Source organism: Paramormyrops kingsleyae, chromosome 1 (assembly GCF_048594095.1).
Source record: "Paramormyrops kingsleyae isolate MSU_618 chromosome 1, PKINGS_0.4, whole genome shotgun sequence".
Classification (NCBI taxonomy): domain Eukaryota; kingdom Metazoa; phylum Chordata; class Actinopteri; order Osteoglossiformes; family Mormyridae; genus Paramormyrops; species Paramormyrops kingsleyae.
Genome location: NC_132797.1, coordinates 302246 through 323692, shown reverse-complemented (window position 1 = coordinate 323692; position 21447 = coordinate 302246). Strand labels below are relative to the sequence as shown.

The 21447-nt window shown below is 43.7% G+C and overlaps 1 protein-coding gene across 1 annotated transcript; it reads right to left on the bottom strand.

The window, feature by feature from the left end:
• Positions 1–2195: 2195 nt before the first annotated feature.
• Positions 2196–20867, bottom strand: ube2h (ubiquitin-conjugating enzyme E2H (UBC8 homolog, yeast)). Its single transcript, XM_023795555.2, has 7 exons — positions 20607–20867; positions 8221–8297; positions 7575–7649; positions 5714–5753; positions 5221–5273; positions 3458–3586; positions 2196–2746 (listed from the first exon to the last, which is right to left on the bottom strand). The coding sequence occupies exons 1-7, from the start codon at positions 20657–20659 to the stop codon at positions 2622–2624; spliced, it is 552 nt and encodes a 183-aa protein (XP_023651323.1). The 5' UTR covers positions 20660–20867; the 3' UTR covers positions 2196–2621.
• Positions 20868–21447: the final 580 nt, after the last annotated feature.

Here is a 21447-nt window from a genome sequence, read left to right as displayed (position 1 = left end):
GCATGTCAGTGTCATGCATGCCCACTATATAATCACAATGAAAAATAACTAAGAAGGGAAGAAGAGAAAACGGGGGGTAAAGTAAGTTTGGAGAAGACAGTTGGGGGCGGGGGCAAGCCAATATGGATGGCAGTGTCATTTGCAGTTTTCTTGTGCATCGCCTTAGCTGTCAAACAGGGTTTCCATGGACTTCCGTAACCTCCACTCTGACCCTGCTGCAGTTTGACTGCATTTGTAAGAAGGAGGAAAAGAAATGAGTGATGAAGGTGGCAACTGGGCTGCTGCCTGGTCCTCCTCCCGGACCCGACGCCCGCATCATGCCCTCGGTCCCGGGCCGTGCCAGCTGCACTGGGGGTGCTGCAAGGGAACTCTTGGTGGAACGCCTGCTTCTTTCGCAGGTAAACAATCATTCATGCACAGCAGAGCAAGTCTGCAGCCTCATTTTAGACTGAACTGCGCTCTGTATAGGAGCCAGAAGGTGCATTCTGTGAGATCTGACTAAGCACACCAGCATTGGGGCCATTCCGGATTGCATTCATCAATCCCAGTCTAAATAAGAAAATGAAACTGGAGTTGGAATTTAAATCTCCCTGAAATTCAAATTCAATTCCAATTCTGTTCTCCATAGTTCTTTTTCCCAATCCCAACTTGATGAATGCATTCCAGAATGGCCCCAAACCTGAAGCACACAGAAAAGGAATCAGTTGCACATTTAATTTCATTCATTCACTCATTCATTCAGAGCGGTTACAAAAGCTGCTCTTTTTCAATTTTGAACTTTAGGTCATGCAAGCTCTCAATTCCAGCATATAAAAGGGGACAAGGTTAGTGTTACGTCCCTCTCGTTATTTTCTCGGGCAGAATGCGGGATAAACAGGAAATAAACAGACAAGCTGACCTCTGGCTGTTGCATACTGTTACTATGTGCTGCCTCGTTTATCATGACAACAGCGGGGTGCCGTGGGGAAAGGAGCAGCGCGGTGCTGACTGTGAAACCTTCCAGTCTGCAATCCAGAAGGCCCTTCCTGACCACAACATCCCATCTCAGCCCACCTCCAATTAATCCACTATGGCAAATACTCAACCCTATAAAGATATTAAAACCCCAGCAAAATACTTATTAGGTTTTATAGAAGGTCACTCCCTTCATGTGGCTGCAGGCTGAGCAGAGAAGGTAGACGTCCCGCTCCAGGCCGGCAGTGGCCTCATCCAGCACTTCCAACCCTCCAGGATGCAGGCTGCATTACCCAGGACTCCATAAAATAGTCAGGAAAGACTTGGAAGGGGAACAACACACAAGATCTGCAATACAGCAAATCATGTCATTGGAATGAATTACACAACATAATGATGCAAACTGAACTCATTAATCCTCTCCTCTACAGGAAGCTGCCTGAAACCAGTTACTTCTACAATGAGGGAAAACCTGCTGTACATATTTTAAACTGAATTTGCCACACATTTTCCTAAATAAGGAACTAACCCTAGCATTACAGTTCAGCTCAAGAAAGCAAGCTGACAAAATCAACAAGCCAACAAAGGCCTGTACAAGATTCCGTGAGAAGACTGCCACCCAGTGACGGAAAAATCAGGCAAACATCTAAACTATGAATGCAGCCCTATCCTTCACACAGAAACCAAAGAGTGCTGTTCCCCATCTTTTTACAGCACGGGCTCAACAAAGCCCAGGATAACTTACTTTCCGAATGGTGTAAAACTACAACAGGGTAATGAGACAAACAGAGGAGACTTTCCTATAATGGTCAATTAAACCAGGATAAAATAAATACCGCTTGTTTGTCTTGCAAGAATGCAAAACCACGTGAAAAATGTCTTTTGAACACCGGCCTCCCTGCAAGACCTCAGTAATATCAGCATCAGGCTAGCCGAGCTGGCAGGCTAAAAATAATGTTACACAGAGCCTCCAACGTGTCACCCCGACTGTGTGACCTTTCCCAGAATCCTGCTGTGTACAGGCAGCCATTTCTAAGGTGCTGACACTTCATGGTACTGGCCGGGGGGAGGGTGTTCAAGGGTTTGAACAGAAGGACAAGCAATTATTACCACTTTAAATCCAACCCAAAAAGACAGGGAAATTTCTCACAATCCAAAAAAGCTCTCAGAGAGGCATTTTCGGTGTGTTGCCAGATAAGACCAGCCTACAAACAGCAGCATTCAAATTAAGTAACATGATCTACTGACTGGAAGAAAGTTTAATACAATGAAACAGCTTTTTTGAACACTGTTTTTCTGGCTTGGGGTTTTAAGTCTTCAGTCACTCTCTTTAATAAGCACTGTCATGATGTCACAACCAGCAACAACATCTGTATTATTATGATGGCCACGGAGAAGAGAGGTGAATTCCAAGTGACCATGATCATACTGAATCACAGGTGAGAAAAGTGGGTAGTCCAGCGAAACTGCACTGCTCAGGGTGGTTAAGGGGTGAGCAGGATGCAAAAGATGGGCGTCTAGAGGGGGAGAGAGTAGAAATGAAAAACACCAATGCTACATCCATAAAAATCCTTTTTAGTCATAAAAAATTGCCTTGTTTAAATATGAATATCAGTCTGCTCCTTGCGGCTGGGAAATCGGAGTCTGTTTAAGGACATCGCCACACACTACAACTCCATATCTTGGGCTTCGTCCTCAGAGAAATCTGACATGGAGCTCTCCGACGAGGAGTCCCCGGCCCGCTCTTCCTGCTCCTTCAGCGCCTCCTCTGTTGCATATTTCTGGATGTATTCTGCAGATGCCAAAAAGGAGGGGAGGGGGTCAGGAGAAGTACTGACCTTGACAGAAAGGTCTGCTAACAACAGGATATCTTTAAATGGCCTGGACTGGCATGTAGTAATACATGGGCCTTGAGAGAGCATTCGGGCAGGCAGCCATACAAAGGCCTCTGGAGGGCAGACCGGCGGCAATACACGGGCCTCCCGAGGGCAGGCGGACTGTAATACACGGGCCTACCGAGGGCAGGCGGACGGTAATACATGGGCCTCCCAAGGGCAGGCGGACGGTAATACACGGGTCTCCCGAGGGCAGGCCGACGGTAATACACGGGTCTCCCGAGGGCAGGCCGACGGTAATACACGGGGCCTCCCGAGGGCAGGCGGACGGTAATACACGGGGCCTCCCGAGGGCAGGCGGACGGTAATACACGGGGCCTCCCGAGGGCAGGCGGACGGTAATACACGGGGCCTCCCGAGGGCAGGCGGACGGTAATACACGGGCCTCCCGAGGGCAGGCGGACGGTAATACACGGGCCTCTGGAGGGCAGACGGGCGGCAATACACGGGCCTCCCGAGGGCAGGCGGACGGTAATACACGGGCCTCTCGAGGGCAGGCGAGCAGGCAGCAATATACGGGCCTCCGGAGGGCGGGCAGGCAGGCAGCAATACATTGGCCTCCGGAGGGCAGACGGGCGGCAATACACTAGCTTCCAGAGGGTGCTCACCTCTGATTCTGCGCTTGTATTCTTCCGGCCGGTGCAGGTACATGGCAGCCGCATCCCCGTTCAGGGGATCAATGGGGTTGGGGTACGCCAGCAACTGAGGCAAGAACGACTCAAAGATATTGGTGAGATCTGCAAAACAAAATGAAAATTGTACATCCCACAGAAGACTCAGTAGGCTTTCAATTGTCAAAGTTACTGAAGCACTACATGTGGCCACTAGGTGGTACGCAGTCAATCACAAAAAACAATGCAGCCAAAACAGGCAGGGAAACTAATTCATTCAATCAGATTCAATTTAGAAAATTCAGTGAAACAAAAGGATTAACCTGTATTTAGCTCATTTATTTAATTGCCGATTTCGTTTTTGTATTAGCATATGGTTATTAATTTCAGTCTTTTAAACAGGCTAAATTATCAAAATTGAATGTATAAGAAATGCTTTGATTGAAACATTTTTTCATGAGCATTGAGTACACGCTGTAAAGTCATTTTTTTCTGGGATTTTCTTTAAGTTCCTTATTAAACTTCTTAGTCTTACATTTCTGAAACAAAAAAAAATCACCTGGGGTTTCATTTATCAAAGCGTGCGTAGACCAGTTCCTCAATGTGTGCACATGAATCATTGGAATGCACGGGCAAATCAGTGTTTATCACTCCTGTGTACAAATAGCTATACAAAGTGAACATTGATAAATCTCATGCATTCTAAATGTGAATGTGTGTCTGCAGCAATACTAATTAATGTGAAGGAGTACCCTCAATGAACCATATAGGGATGTGCGACTTCTACATAACACACATCAACACACAGAATAGGAGAACATGTTGCAGAAATGGAAACCGTGAAGAGAGATGTACCTTTATATCCTTATTCCAGTTTGTAATGTATTTTCCACTATATGCTTGTATTGTTATTTTCTAACTGTATTTTGCTATTAAGAAAAAAAAGGAGAAAAAAGTAAACTGAAGGGGGAAAATGAACTTGGAAAATGAGGTGGAAGTTTTGCTGGATGTAATAAACAAACAAGGTCTGTTTCGCCACTTTACCAGTGGTCTGTCTAAGAAGGCAAAGGACCCAAGATGGGGACAGGTGACACATGCAGGCCATGCAGTGTCAACTGTAATGAGAACAGCGGCAGAGGTGAGGAAGAAGTGGTCCGATCTGAAAATGGCCACTGAGAAAAGGATCGTAGCCCACTGATTCCACGTTCATGTCACAGGGGTGACATGACGATATATTATTTCTTTAGGTATGGACCTCAAATGACTTTGAAAAAGATTCCTTGTCATTAGCATGACCTGCCTGCACATACTGTGTGTGAACGTAACTAGATCAAGGTCTATCAAGGTTGATAATTATGTGCGCATCCCATGTGCCAATCAGTCTACTGCAGGACACTTCTGTGCCACTAAGGGTTTGTGCATATGCATTGGTGGGAGTGCTTAGAAATATACTCACAGAAAGAAACTGAATACCATTTTATGTATAAGAATGTGCATACGCACAAAACCTTGTACGCGCGGTTGATAAACCACTGTTCTGCTGCCACCCACCTCTCCACCCAAAAGCAAGGGGCAACAGAACAGGGGCCAGCCCAGCCCTTTCCAAGGTTCTAAGCAAAGTTAGATTATCTTGTTGTCACTTATCTTCCTTCCCATTCTAACAGGCTGATCAGATGGGGGATCCCTGCAGGCCGATCCCATACAGAACCCACCCCCCCATTTCACGTGGCAAGCCCCCACCCACCACCAAAGGGACTCACCGTACAGGGCCGACCACGTCTGGTTGATGACATCCAGGCAAACTGTTCCTGACCTGCGGGAGAAACACTCGGGGTGAAGAGGGGGGCTGGGGCTGCCTGCCCCTAGCTTGAGCTGATCCCAGATCAGGTCTGTGCAGCGTGCCGCTAATTCCTCCAGCTTTCACTGGCTACTGATCACTGATCTGAGTCGGCAGCCACAATGCGGTCCCAGACCCGCTGTTCATAATCCTATCAGTGTGCGGGAAACCACATACACTGACTTAGAGAAACACTGAGCAATATGCCCTGGACCCAACCACATGCAGAAAGCAGCAGTATGACCCACTTTCGGTCAAAGCGAGGCCTCTGTTCCACACGCTGTCCTGCGTGGGAATGGACAGCTGGGGGTCTCGCTGACGAGCTGGTCAGGCTGGGTCAGTGAGGTTAGGAATCTAATGCGTCCACAGCTGCACATAGCACAACTTGCAGATGAATAAAATTAATTATAACTTACGCTTCATCGATGTTGGGGTGAAAAATTTTATTCATGAACCCTGTTGGAGAGGCAAGACACTTAATTAGAATCTCCTATGAAGTGTGGGGGGGGAAAAAATCAGTTTTTCCTGAGTGCTAAACCTACTAGACAGTCATTCTTACACCTTTCTTAAAATCAAGCATAAAAGACAAATGCTTTCCGTTATTCAAGGAAGACTTGAATCTGCATGTTGCTGTATAATAATTTAGAATTTTAGAATTTAGAGATCAGTGGTCATTGTCAACACACCACAGCACACAGTGCGCAACAACGAAATGTGACCACTGCATTTGACCCATATGTGACTTTCGTGACATAGCAGGGGGCAGCTAATTCAGCGCCCGGAGAGCAGTGCTTGGGGACGGTACCTTGCTCAGGGTACCTCAGTGGTGACTTGCTGGGGGGGGGGGATTCGAACCTGCAATCTTTCAATTACAAGAGCGCTACCCTAACCATCAAGCCACCACTGCCCACAGTGGTGATAATGAAACATATACACATGCAGTATCTCACAAAAGTGAGTACACCTCTCACATTTTTGTAAATATTTTATTATATCTTTTCATGGGACAACACTGGAGATATGACACTTTGATACAATGTAAAGAAGCCAGTGTACAGCTTGAATAAGCGCAAATTTATTGTCCCCTCAAAATAACTAAACACACAGCTATTAATGTCTAAACTGCTGGCAACAAAAGTGAGTACACCCCTAAGCGAAAATGTCCAAATTGTGCCCAAAGTGTCAATATTTTGTGCGGCCACCATTATTTTCCAGCACTGCCTTAACTCTCTTGTGCCCGGTTGCTCTGCTTCAATATGTCACAGTACACGTTGGCATTCATCATTCCAACAATGCACTGTAGCTCCCCAGTGCCGGCAGCGATCATGCAGCCCCAAACCATGACACTCCCACCACCAAGCTTGACTGTAGGCAAGACACACTTGTCTTTGTCCTCCTCACCTGGTTGCCGCCACACATGCTTGACACCATCTGAACCAATTGAGTTTATCTTGGTCTCATCAGACCACAGGAAATGGTTCCAGTAATACATGTCCTTAGTCTGCTTGTCTTCAGCACACTGTTTGCGGGCTTTCTTGTGCATCATCTTTAGAAGAGGCTTCCTTCTGGGACGACAGCCATGCAGACCAGTTTGATGCAGTGTGCAGCCTATGGTCTGAGCCCCGACAGGCTGACCCCCCACCAGCAATGCTGGCAGCACTCATACGTCTGTTTTAAAAGAAAACCCCTGGATATGACACTGAGCACGTGCACCCAGCTTCTTTGCTCGACCATGGTGAGGCCGGTTCTGAGTGGAACCTGTCTTGGTCTTGGCCACCGTGCTGCAGTTTCAGGGTGTTGGCAATCTTCTTCTAGCCTAGGCCAGTATGACCAGTACGAGAGAGTGTGAGAGCAATAACACCAAGTTTAACACATCTGCTCCCCATTCACACCTGAGACCTTGTAACATTAACAAGTCACATGACACCGGGGAGGGAAAATGGCTAAATGGGCACACTTAGGGGTGTACTCACTTTTGTTGCCAGCGGTTTATACATTAATGGCTGTGTGTTTTGTTATTTTGAGGGGACAGCAAATTTACACTCTTATACAAGCTGTACACTGACTACTTTATACTGTACCAAAGTGTCATATCTCCAGTGTTGTCCTATGAAAAGATATAATAAAATATTTACAAAAATGTGAGGGGTGTACTCACTTTTGTGAGATACTGTACATCTCCACACTCACAAACTAAACAAGAAAATGACCAGAAACTGAATTCGCAGAGGAGATCAGTAAATGCTGTTGGAAAGGCATTTAGACACAGCTCAGTACCTATAGAGGGGGACTTGAATGGATATTTCTCTGGTAGATCTACTCGCACCTTCCACACACCATCTTCGTATGGCGCTAGAGCAGAGGGAAAGAAAAAAAATGGTCAGGGGCGAACAGAGCAGCTGAACATCTGGCGGTTCCCGGTGTCAGGTGACAGGGCAGGTTGTGGGGACGGGTGGAAGCTGGGTGCTTCCAGAAGGGACAGGCACATCGGGGTGCACAAGCACCATCAGCTATGACGCATTGCTGTGTCTCTCGAAAATATTTCTATATGATTTAGCAAAATTAAAGAAAAAACTATTCAGTCACAGAGTGATCTGAGTGATTTTGCAGGTTATCGGTTACAGGTGGTTTTTTTCTTGGCTGGGTGCACTGCATTCGCACTGGTACGTCATCCACAGTCTCATAACGGTCATTAGGAAATGGTTTCCTTCCACAGCAGCTACAAACAGACGGTGCTTGACTGGAAATCCCCGCTTCCTCGAGCAGAAGGCCCCACACTCACAGCCCACATGACGCCCACAGCAACATTCAGCGAGCGTACGGCCATTTTTGGGTTTAATTCCATTTCTGCAGCATACACCACCAAAGTGCTAAAACGAGTAGGCTGGGTTAGGAGTAAAATGAAAAAAAGTATGATTCTTACTTCCTTGAGGTCCATAAAACTTCACGAGTAATTCGTTGAGTCCGCTGAGTATCGTCACTTCATGTTTGCTTTCAATGCTGAGCAGAAGTAAAGAAGTTAAGGTCTTAACTGAAGGAAGACAGTTAGGACAGATAGTCTAGCTGGACTTTCGGTCTGGTCCCGTTCGACCAGTCACTTCCAAACAGAGCATTTATGTAGACCAGAGAGATATATGGAGAACCATAAAATTCATTTTCATATCTTATTTTTAAATCCTTTACCCATACTTAGCATTTCTGACTGAGCATGACACGGGTGGCATTTGTGTCACACTATGAGCCGGTTTGGGTTTAACACAGACAATAATTTCACTACACTCATCACTTCCCATTACAATGCACCATTACACACAATGTTACCATTGACACACAGCACCCTGCCTTCCATCTACAAAGCCAAACAACTAGTGTTTCACACAGTGGTTCCAGTCTGGAAGAAAGCTGGACTTCACCCTAGACCCTGAAGCTCTGCATTTGGGTCTGACCCACATCTGTTTGCCTGGCATAGGAGACGGTGCCAGGAAGTGCATGTCAGTGCTGCTGAGACCATAATCTGGCTAAGGCACCGAGTTATTTCAGTCGAGGTCTCCTTCCAAGGACCACAGAGGGTTAACAGCAGGGTGTGTTTAGAGTCACAGCTCAGCCCAGGAAGCACATGGCCCAGTCCCTTCGCTCTTTCAGAACAGAAGCACATGGCAGCCCTTCTCACCTGAGGTGAAACCAAGCTGCCCAGAGGCTACATTTCAATCAAACAGCTTGGATTGAGATGCTGGACAACTATGTTATACATCCATGTGGCAGCTCTTAAACAAGACTCTTAGCAGTGGAAATGGGCCCCATTTATTTAGCATACATGCAGGTCGGTCCTCAAGACATGGCTGCCAACAGGCATCTGGTAAGTAAATAAAGGATTTTAAAAAAAGGGATGAATCACTCACACCATAATGTGCACCATGTGCGATCACAGCCTGTCGACACAGAACCTGGCAAAGAGTTAGGACATCCAGAGGGGCTGAACGCTGACACGTCACGTCCAAACAAACTTCACGCACTGCTGCTGAGAATATGCAGAGCAGACGACGCACAGAGGAGCAGGGAGCCAGGAAAGCGAGCCTTCGCCAGGATGACCTCAGATAAGGACCAGGTCCAAGAGCAGCAGCAGTTCATCACCTCCATCATGCCCACTGTGTTTGCATTTGCCGCCTTGTCACTTCTTTTCGATGGTGGGCAAAGCCAACAGGAGGAAAATGTAATAAACTCAGACATTTTCACTTTGAGCTTACAGATGAAAAAGGCAGTCCTGTATGAAGCATATGGATCTCCAGTGTCATTTGGGACCACTGCAGATTGTCTAAAAGGGTTAAAGCAGAATCCCAGGATGTGACACGCCTGACTGTAGCTGCAGTGTGTTAAAGCTCATATATGGGAAAAAGCCAGAAGAGGAGAGAAAGAAAAAAAAAACAAAAAAAAAAAACAAAAACTTTATAGAAATGTATGAATTTCTAGGACAGAAGATCTTATCAACACATGCATCACTTGGTTAGTGGATTATAAGGGCCAACATTTACCGCAACAAACTCTATACCATGTGCTTCCATTCTGAAAGAGCAAAGGGACTGAGCCATGCTCCAGTATACGGCAGCAAGGCATTATGGGGAATCTCAGGTATGAAATCCCTCTCCTTATACATCATACTACCGTACCTACACTGGCCCACAGTCACGTCTCATGCATGGAGTTATCAGGACGACACTCTGTAAGCAGTGTTGCATTCACCTGTCTGTGTGTGCCATACAATAGCCACAAGCGTGTTAGGCTAGAAGAATGACAGGAAGTGAGACCGGGGCTGGGGAATAGCTGGGCTGAACCTTCAGCCTCACACCTTCACTTCCAGGACCTCCAGTGGGCCCAGAGGGGGCCCTTTTGCAGGGTTCGAACACTTTTGATCAACAAATTTCAATGACTTTTTCATGACTTTTCCAAGACTTCAGTGTTGCTAAATTTCAAAGAACCGATTCAAAGAAAGATTTTTTGTTCAGGCCATTCAGGAAAAGTGTTTCAATTTGTGATGTGATCATGATCACGACACCTTTACAAACATGCACTTTGTGTACAGTCGTGGCCAAAAGTTTTGAGAATGATATAATTATTGGTTTTCACAAAGTTTGCTCCTTGGGTGTTTGTAGATCTTTTTGTCAGATGTTTCTATGGGATACTGAAGTATAATTACAAGCATTTTTTAAGTGTCAAAGGCTTTTATTGACAATTACATTAAGTTTATGCAAAACTAATATTCAAAAATGTCAATATTTTCAGTATTGGCCCTTCTTTTTCAATTTGCCTGGCATGCTGTCAATCAACTACTGGGCCAAATCCTGATTGATGGCATCCTATTCTTTGTCAGAATTTGTGGGGTTTTGTTTGTCCACCTGCCTCTTGAGGATTGACCAAGTTCTCAATGGGATAAAGGTCTGGGGAGTTTCCTGGCCATGGACCCAAAATGTCGATGTTTTGTTCCCCGAGCCACTTAGTTATCACTTTTGCCTTATGGCACGGTGCTCCATCATGCTGGAAAAGGCATCACCCAACTGTTCTTGGATGGTTGGGAGAAGTTGCTCACGGAGGATGTTTTGGTACCATTCTTTATTCATGGCTGTGTTCTTAGGCAAAATTGTGTGAGCCCACTCCCTTGGCTGAGAAGCAACCCCACACATGAATGGTCTCAGGATGCTTTACTGTTGGGATGACACAGGACTGATGGTAGCGTTCACCTTTTCTTCTCTGGACAATCTTTTTTCCAGATGCCCCAAACAATCGGAAAGGGGATTCATCAGTCCTCAGCAGTCCAATCCCTGTATCTTTTGCAGAATATCAGTCTGTCCCTGATGTTTTTCTGGGAGAGAAGTGGCTTCTTTGCTGCCCTTCTTGACACCAGGCCATCCTCCAGAAGTCTTCACACTCACACCTGCATGCTGCCATTCCTGAGGGAGCTCTGCACTGGTGGTGCCTCGATCCCGCAGCTGAATCAACTTTAGGAGACGGTCCTGGCACTTGCTGGTGTTTCTTGGGCACCCTGAAGCCTTCTTCACAACAACTGAACCTCTCTCCTTGAAGTTCTTGATGCGATAAATGGCTGATTTAGGTGCAATCTTACTAGCAGCAATATCCTTACCTGTGAAGCCCTTTTTGTGCGAAGCAAAGACTGCACATGTTTCCTTCCAGGTAAAAATGGTTAACAGAGGAATGACAATGATTTCAAGCAGCAGCCTCCTTTTAAAGCATCCAGTCTGCTATTCTAACTCAATCAGCATGACAGAGTGATCTCAAGCTTTGTCCTCTCACCTGTGTTTACGGGAGAATCACTGAAATGATGCCAGCACGTCCTTTTGTGGCAGAGTTGAAATGCAATGGAAATAGGTTTTTTGGGATTAGGTTCATTTTCATGGCAAAGAGGGACTTTGCAATTAATTGCAATTCATCTGATCACTCTTCATGACATTATGTAGTGTATGCAAACCGGCATCATAAAAAGTGAGGCAGCAGACTTTGTGAAAATTAATATTTGTGTCATTCTCAAAACTTTTGCCCACGACTGTAGAGGAATCAGCTGCTATGATCTTGCATTTATCCTTTGCATATGGATGTACCTTCCATTGCGTATAATTTTACAGACATACATGGTGCCTTTCTCTCTTGTTCAGACACACGCTAGCAAAAAAAGTTGCAGTTTAATTTCCATCTGGTCTAATAATGGTGAGCTGAACAATTATTAACCAAACTAGACCATCTTTTCTAGCTATCAGCAAATAAAGTCATTAATTCATTCCTTACATTTGCAATAACAGGACACGATAATTACTGAGTTTTATAAGTTAGTGCTAAGACACATTATTTGCACGTGCCATTATAAATAACCTAATGGAACATAAGCATGATATAAGTGACACAAATGTAAGAAAGAAATGTCAACTTGAAATAGACCCAACATGTTATAGTACAGTGGTACCTCAGTTCTCAAACTCATTAGAACTAAAAATCGTACCAACCAGTTAAAAAAAAATTACCTAGAACTTGATCTGAATTTCAGAAGTCAAACCGTGAATGCAGACCTAAGATATCTTGTACGCGTGGGGAAATGAGTCACGCGGCACTTCTCTCAGCAGAAACAAAGGGTAACACTTCAGTCTCAGCCTCGCATGAATTCACTGTGATAGCATCGTGCATGTTTACACTAGCTGAATACATATATTTAGACAGTAAAAATAAATTGACAATGATAGTAACAGTAATTATTATTATATAATAAAATACATTTAAAAAAGATTTCTTATTAATTATTTTAATATTAATAATAAACTATTAATACATTTAATTATAATAATATTGTCATGCCCAGCGGGGACGGAACGGAGACAAAGGCGCAGACGTCAGGGTATTGGGATATACAGAGTTTAATTACGGGTAAGGCAGGCAAAACGCAGACGGACAATACAATGACTGGACTGGGGAAGCAAACTGAAATGCGGACGAAAATACAGAGGACTAATGACAACAACCAGAAACAGCTGATAACACGGGGATCCCACACGAGGTTAACGAAGGGCGTGACACACGGAAGGAGCGGACAATCGGGGCAGGACACTAGTTTGTTTTTTTTAACTTTACACATTGTTTGGATACATTTATTTTCTTACTTTACAAATTACTGTTTTGATAAATGTGCTTAGATGTGTTTAGTACATTATATGCTCTTCTTGTTTTATCCTGTTCATTTTGTGTTTAAATGCTAAAAAAAAAACATTTAAGTGTAATTTTTTGGGGCTGGGAACCAATTAATTGGTTTTCCATTATTTCTTATGGGGAAAATTTGAACTCGAACTTTTTAGGATTCGAGAATTGTGAAATTCTGAACTCTCCTATACAAAATCCATCATCAGTATGTTCAAAACGGTTTTGATTTATTCATCCTGGGAATCCCAAAGGGATTTTCCTCTTGGCCTCCCCCACCACTCCAGGACCTGCCCCATGAAGGGAGGTCTTTGTGTCATAAGCAACTCCATCCACTTCCACTCTCAACTGTCAGAGCACTTCATCTGCTCTGGAGCTAATTACACCCCCTACCTGCAGGTCGAGTCTATGCAGGCTTCGGTCATCAGGGAGTCACTTGCACTTATTGCAGATCAGCGTTGCACTTTGAGCGAGGCATATGACCTGGGTTACCAAAGCTAAGCAACAGATTCTTTTTTGTGGAAAAAAACTTGTTTTGTAGCAAATTTGACTATTTAGTACCAGGACTGAAACCTGGAGTCTGCAAGAAGGAATAAGAGGATTTAAGGGTTATATTAAGGTAGAACAGGAACACTGAGGAGAAAAGAATGTATCACATGACCAGGCCATACTGGTCAGAGCCTCAGTATGCCGCCATTGCTTTAGCACACAGAGGAATGGAATGGGAAAGTCACAGCGTGCTGCAGGCCTTAGGCCTGCCTCCACCACATACACTATGGTTGAATCTCGCTGTACTGGGACAGACCAACTATACACACAGGCAGCAGACACTCTCAGAGTGAGTCACAGACAGACAGAGACAGACACACAGACAGAGAGACACAGACATACAGAGACAGAGACACAAACGCACATACTGCCTACTCCTCTCCCATTCACCCATATGAGTTTCACCCACATCTTCGGCTGCTTTAATGCAAATTCACAGTAACATTAATTACTCTGTTCCATCTTAACTGGTGATCATCAAGACGCTTAAAGAACAACATAAGAGCAGCCAGAGGCGTGATGGGGTGCCCGTCCAGGCTGTACCTCAGCCCCGTGCCCCGTGATGGACTGGCACCCCGTTCAGGCTGTACCCCAGCCCCGTGCCCCGTGATGGACTGGCACCCAATCACGGCTGTACCCCAGCCCCGTGCCCCGTGATGGACTGGCACCCAATCACGGCTGTACCCCAGCCCCGTGCCCCGTGATGGACTGGCACCCCATCCAGGCTGTACCCTAGCCCCGTGCCCCGTGATGGACTGGCACCCCATCCAGGCTGTACCCTAGCCCCGTGCCCCGTGATGGACTGGCACCCCATCCAGGCTGTACCCCAGCCCCGTGCCCCGTGATGGACTGGCACCCCATCCAGGCTGTACCCCAGCCCCATGCCCCGTGATGGACTGGCACCCCATCCAGGCTGTACCCCAGCCCCGTGATGGACTGGTACCCCATCCAGGCTGTACCCCAGCCCCGTGATGGACTGGTACCCGTCCAGGCTGTACCCCAGCCCTGCGATGGACTGGTACCCGTCCAGGCTGTACCCCAGCCCCGTGATGGACTGGTACCCGTCCAGGCTGTACCCCAGCCCCATGCCCTGGCTACCTGGGAAAGACTCCAGGTCCCCCCACAACACTAACCAAAACAATAAGCAGGGATAGATCAATGGATAGATATACAGCCAGCAAAACAACAACCAAATTAACACAGACAGCAAAGAAATATAAGCAACCTCTTTGATGATATGTTCCGATGTCAACATTGCAAAGTCAGGCTCTCAGGGTAAACAGTGATGCCAGTGTGAAACAGCAGAACACAGCTCCGAAAACTACGTGCTTCCCATGATTTGACTGAAATAAAGTCAGAGCTCAAGCCAGCAAGTAAACTAATGACTTTAAGTGTCAGGTTAGGCTGGTAAATTCATTCAAGTTTTAGGCTTGGGGGTTTAAACCCCCCCCCCCCCACAAACCCATCTTGTATTGTACCTAAATATAATTCAAAGTAATACATTAAGAATGTATCGGAGTGTCTGTTGTGTCATGACTTTGTTAAACCTGCTATATGCACCCATAAATGCTCCAGGAAGCAATAAAGAATACCTGCCTACATATGCCGGAAACTTGAGAATTCAAAAGATTTTTAAATAACTTCTGTCTCAAGATGGCAAGTGATTTTTCATTTTTAATGAAATTACTTTTATGATTTCTAAAATGCCTCAGTTCATTATAACAAATGTTTCTCTTCAACATCATTAAGAAATTATGGGAGTAGTTAAAAATAACACAAAACCAAAAGGTGGCTTGTACACTGCAAAGCTCGATGGCATAACAGAGCGGCACAAGCGTTATGCACGAGCGCCTGAAAAGAAACCAGCAAGCGCTATTCTGGTTGATGGACCGCCAGAGTAGGCAAAACCACTGTAAGCGCTGTCTATTCATGTTTATTACATTCCCATTAGTACGGAAAACATGATTTTAATATCTTAAATTTAATGTCCTTGTATTTAATAAATATCTAATAATTATCTAATGATCTGCACAAAGTTTGATTTTATGGAAGAAAATTAATCGTTTAGATTAATCAATCAATCAGTAAAATAGTCCATAAATGAATCCATAGTAAAACAGTCATTAGTGGCAGCCCTACTGCTGTGTGTTAAACAGTAAGTGTCCCACACATGAGGAAGTTGCTGATCACCGGTGATTAAGTTGTTGTTCAAATTATCATCAATGGCATCTGTTTTCCAGAGCTGGCAGAGTTGTCAAGAAAACAATATCAGAGCCATACATCAGATCAAGAGATCAACCACGTCAACACCAGCTCAAGAGGAGTTTTTCCTGTTTGCTTGAAAACTAAGAGGTGGGAGATGAGCAGCGTTCCTTACAGCTCTGAGTATAAAGAGAGTATATGTGAGGATCCCACATTGATATGAAGAGGCCCAGCACAGACTAACATTCATAATCAGCTCCAGTCCTAGAGGGGACTACAGGAGAACAGCCAGGACAGGCAGACAAAAAGACAGCATTCAACCAGAGGCAGCCCTGCTTTGGAGAGAAGCCTACCTTGAAATGTAATGCAATGCCAATGGGCAAAGTGTCCCCTGAATAGGAGTTCTCCACCTCAGGGGAGGGCAGCCAGAGAGAGCGTTAACCCTCATTCACAAAGTCCAGGAGGGGCCACTGTGCCACCAGCGTGACCAGGGGTGTGAAGACTCAACCGGTTTTAACATGAAAGATGTAACTACATTGATACATGGACACCTGGATCAATCTATGTCCCACGAAACGGTTTACAGTCCACCATCAAATTCTAAAGTTAAATCTAAAATCTAAAGTTTGGAAGAAATTTGGATTTTATAAGAAGGAATGAAAATTGAACAAAATTCTGACCATTTGTAAAGTCTGTAGAACAGTGATTCAGTACAGCGGTAACGACAAATCTTCCCACTCACCTGGTGAGATGGCACATTTAAAAAATGGAAATTTGTACGCCAATATTTTCTATAGCTACTGGTTACAGTTTGCTGCTGTACCCTGTTTTCAGTTAAATGTTGCACTTGTTACTTTAGTGCTACTGTTATGTAATTATTACTGCAATTATTTTACCTCAATAGGATGCTCATTCGGATAAGCGAAAGTAAATGGATGGATGGATGGATGGATGGATAGGATGCTCATTGCCAAGGCTCAAGTTTCATCAAAGGTTTGGAGCGATATTACATTAGGGGCAAAGCGTATTTCTCACAGTCAGTGCATGAGACCTGAGAGCCCCGCCGACCTCATTCACTGGATATTGCTCTTACACTTCCTCCTTTTCTGCACTCCATCTGTGTGTGTATCCATGTAATAATGTGCTTGCAGCGGGATCATATATAACTTATTTTGGAATTTACCCGAAAACAACATATACTATTTTCTGACTGGCTGGTAGGTGGCTATTATCTCTGTATAACTCAGAACAGTTATTAAGTCGGCAGAAAACTCCGCTCCGTATGCCTGTGCATCGTCCATTAATCCTGCATAATGGGACACCTTGGTGGGCGTCATCCTTTACTTCTCAGGGTGAGGAACACAAAGAGTGGCGTGTGAGCGTGTGAACTGGTTGAAATGCGTGTCATGGTCAGTGCGTGAGACTTTAGAGTCCAGCTCATTGCTCTCCCATCTGAGCACTCATAGAACATTTTATAGCTTCGATGTTAGAGGGTCTTTGCAAAGTCATGAATTGCAATGTACTGAAGGGCTAAGACTGCTATGTTTTTCGTTTATTTTTATTGTATCGTAGCCCATGTATCACGAAATGTATCGGATGAGGGAGAGATGGGCACCCCTAACCATAACACATGATGAAAACGGCATGAGCGACAGACAACAGGTATGTCAGCAATTAAGCCAAACACCCATCTAAACAGTCAAATCAAGTCCTAAACAGGCAAACGGTACAAATGACCATCTGACTAGTAGAACGCGAGGAATACAGGGGGTGTTTATAGGGGTATGCTCCAAAACTCCTGAATACGTACAAGTAGCCAACAGAAAATCACAGAATATTTCAACAACTTGTATCATTTCTAAAATTTCTAAGTCAAATATAGGAGCATTAGAAACCATATCATTCACCTGTCTCCTGTATGCCATACAAGTGCTGATCTTATGCCAAGTCACTGTGAAGAAAAGGATCAGCTAAGAAATTGTGAAGCAAACATGAATGGAAAATTAACAGCATTAAATCAACACAAAGCCTTTGCAACGGGCAAATTGCCAGTTTGCCAGCAATCCATGGAATTACAAGACTTTCTAATGATGGGTTACGAGGCTTTTAGAAATAAACACACAGGAATATGGCTAACAACATAATTACATCCTGTTAAGTGCATAAAAATATGGAATATACGATACTGTCCTTTCTCAGGTCTGAAGGGGGGCTGAAGACTAAAACTTACTGAAATTACATTACAAATAATGCAATTACTCAGTACTAAAACAGCACACTCTTACAGTAGTAATAACTATCATATTTATAGCCCCTCTTAAAAACTCACCATTTTATGTCTAAATGTCCATTAACAGTGCACTGTCAGAAGAATCACTAGACTAGACAGACTAGACAGAAGAGAATCACTAGACTTTTTTTTTCCCATAAATCCAATTTCCTCCAGAACTTGTTAAGTCAGGGTTTTGGTGATCCAGAGCCGATCTCAGGGATTACACACAGCAGGCAAAAACCCTGCGATTCATTCCCAGTCCTCCCAGTCAGCCGCTCAACAAGGAAGACCACCCAAATACCCAACAAATCAATTCCCTTAAACATGCCTTTTTTATATATGTTTTGCATTAACACACAAAGTGAATTCAGAAGACCATAAAAGTAAATTATATAATTTAAGTTTTATCTATAATAACTACAGGGCAAAAACATGGTACCTCATATGAGCCTTCAAAATAACATCATTCCACATGATACTACAGACAGTGGGATTCAATTCTAGTATAACTACCTGTTGACTCGGGGGCAAACAAGAAAATCACGCAAATGAGATCTGACTGGTTTCTCTGCATTTTCTATGACTCCCTCACCTTTCAATTCGATTCCACGCGTGACGAGCCACAGTTGCAGCTCTCTTGTTGTTATTTTATCAGCTGTTCGCTTAGCCCCGCCTTCTGCCAGCTTCCGGGTAGTAACCGAGCGGCCAATCAGCGCTCCAGCTCGCCTCGGAAAAGGAACAAAACAGCAAACAGTTCGCTCGCTCGCTCCTCTGAATTTCACGGAAACTCCAGCGACGCGTTCGCTGCCCAAACTTAAAGCGTGTAACACGTTTACACGCGAATGACAAACTGACTGTGAATCGACAAAAACCCTGGGAAGCGCGACATAACGTGACTCGGTGTCGATGTTCTTTCAGACAAAAATCACACAGTAGTAAATAAGTGCTTGCACTCAAGTCATTTTACCACATAATGCAAACACTAGCAGACAACAGTGACAGGAAGAAAAAAAAACATCTAGTGGACAGTTTTACCGGTAATCCGCGTTTTATAACCGCGTTATACTCGAAAACAGCCGGATAATTTAAAGTACTTTAAGCAAAGCAAAGGGGGGATCAAACATGATAGAAAGCTGCGCACCTTTACAGAAATACATCACCCACTTTATTTGTACAATCCTACATTATACAATAGCAAAAGTACGGAACATGACTAAACTTGGTAAACTTACATTACCACAGCTGTTTCGGACGTTAAACCGGATGTTAATCAACTATATGTTTAAATGCATTAAACTTAAAGGTGATAGCGGCGTTAATTTTGCTGGTAACATTAAGTCTTTTGTATCTAGTTAAACGGATTAACTAGACTCGTGAACCGATTTTTTTTATTTCAAAAATATATACTAAGCTAGGTACCAAATCAGAAAAGGATAATGTTAAAAACACTATACCACATATTAACATTTAAACGACAAATCAGATGTGATATGCCTTTCTAATTCCCATTTCGGATTACTTGTGAGAGGAAAACTTTGCAATTGTGTACTTAAACCACCTGACTCATTAACCTATTTTTTAATTCGATGATCAATAATATCACAGTTTCATATATATCCTACATCGATGGCATATATGGCCCTGCTTCGTCAATATTAACACCGTAAAAAACAAAAAGCTTTCTCGGAGTTACAACTGCCTATGCTACAGTACTACATACAGTAAAACGTTGATTTCTCTGACAACAGAAGTTATATAAAGTTGTTTTAAATGTGGCAGTTAAGGCTAATTTATTAACTAGCTGCATGGAAGGCTATTCTTGTTGGGTTGCCATATTAATAATATTGAGAAAGTCAACGAAGGTAAATATTCAAACACACCGAACTATCGGAATTTTATAAATATTGTTAGTTTTACATTACCACCATGCAGTTACCACCAGTTAATCAGATCTAAAACAATCTTTAACCTGTATGAAAATACTGCAGTGGCTCCAAATATAGCCACCGAGCACTGTAGCTAGCTTAAGGCTGCAAATCGTTGAAAATCTGTCTAGCTGCATTTTAAGCAAGTAGCTAAAAATAGCCGGCTAACCAGTTAACTAGCCGCATTATATGCTCAAATGCTGCTGTTTGAAACGACCAGACCGAGCCACATAGCCAACACCAAGCAATAAGTGATTGTGTAATAACACCTATTTTTACTGTACAAACAAAAGCATTCGAGATATAGGACATTCACAACACTGCCACGTCCTAGCAAGATCAGTAAAGCAGAGGAAAATTATATATATATATATATATATATATATATATATATATATATATACACACACACACACACACACACACACACACACACACAAACGTCGGCAATGCACAAAATTAGGTTGTCTCACTTTTTGTTGTCATGAAAATCTTAACATCAATAACGCTGGCTTTATAATTGCTCATACAATACCCTACAGTTCGAGATATTAATACACGCCGGTTATAGATGTTAGGGCTGTTCGTTTTAAACAGTTGTCATTATATTTCTAGTGTAAGAAGAGATGATGCTTTCTTATGTTCCTTGTTGTTTATGTTGAGAAAGGATACAGTTTTACCACATCGGTGTCCATTCGCCTCTTAGCAGGACTTGGAGACGACATTTTTGTATTCCCGTGTAGAACTACAATCTTCTCTTCTGATCAGTTAAACGTTCGCCCAATATATACTATTTGTTATTTTTCATTTGCCTGAGCAAACTGCGGACTCTGTGAAAGCCTTCCACGTCCCCCCACTTTTTCTCCGCAGCAATTTTCGCTCTCTCGCTTTACAGCTCGGAACCCCCGCCCCCCTACCTCTCTCCGCCTCTCCGTCCTGCTCCTGATGGCAGTGACGTCAAATTGAGGCGTCAAATTTAAGGACAATACATTTGACGTTACAATAAATTGCATGCTCTGAATTGTAGTTGTCGCTGCAAATCATCTGTACAAAAAGGAGCCAAAGTTTTATGTTTTAATTATTCAAGATTCAAGATCAAGATTCAAGATTCTTTATTCGTCACATGTAGTTATAGCTGGTACAACATAGAGTGAAATGTGTTTTCCTGGCTGAAAAAAGTACTCTCCGGCTGTGCTAGACATACCAAAAAATGAGAGGTAAGAAATAAGTACTCAACAGAGGATAAGTATAAAATAAGAGAAAAAAATTATCAGTGTAAAAAAGACAAGGTAATAAGTACTAACAGAGGATAAGTATAAAATAAGAGGAAAAAACGAAAAAATCTTACTGTGGTAAAAATACACGAGCACACATTATTACAACAGAGGCCACTAAGTAAGTTAAAGAATTATTTGACTTTAGGGTTACCACCTAATCCATGTCAGGAAGGACACAGCTAGGACCGGATTTGTAAACTACCATTTACATTTGGCCTGGATTTTACTTAAACTGT

Excerpts from the sequence above, each read along its gene's own strand:
- ube2h (XM_023795555.2), bottom strand. The coding sequence starts at position 20,659 with ATGTCGTCTCCAAGTCCTGCTAAGAGGCGAATGGACACCGATGTGGTA. Across the intron at positions 3,587-5,220 it reads GACGTGGTCGGCCCTGTACG|ATCTCACCAATATCTTTGAG; the intron begins GTGAGTCCCTTT and ends TTTGTTTTGCAG. Across the intron at positions 2,747-3,457 it reads ATACAAGCGCAGAATCAGAG|AATACATCCAGAAATATGCA; the intron begins GTGAGCACCCTC and ends TGGCATCTGCAG.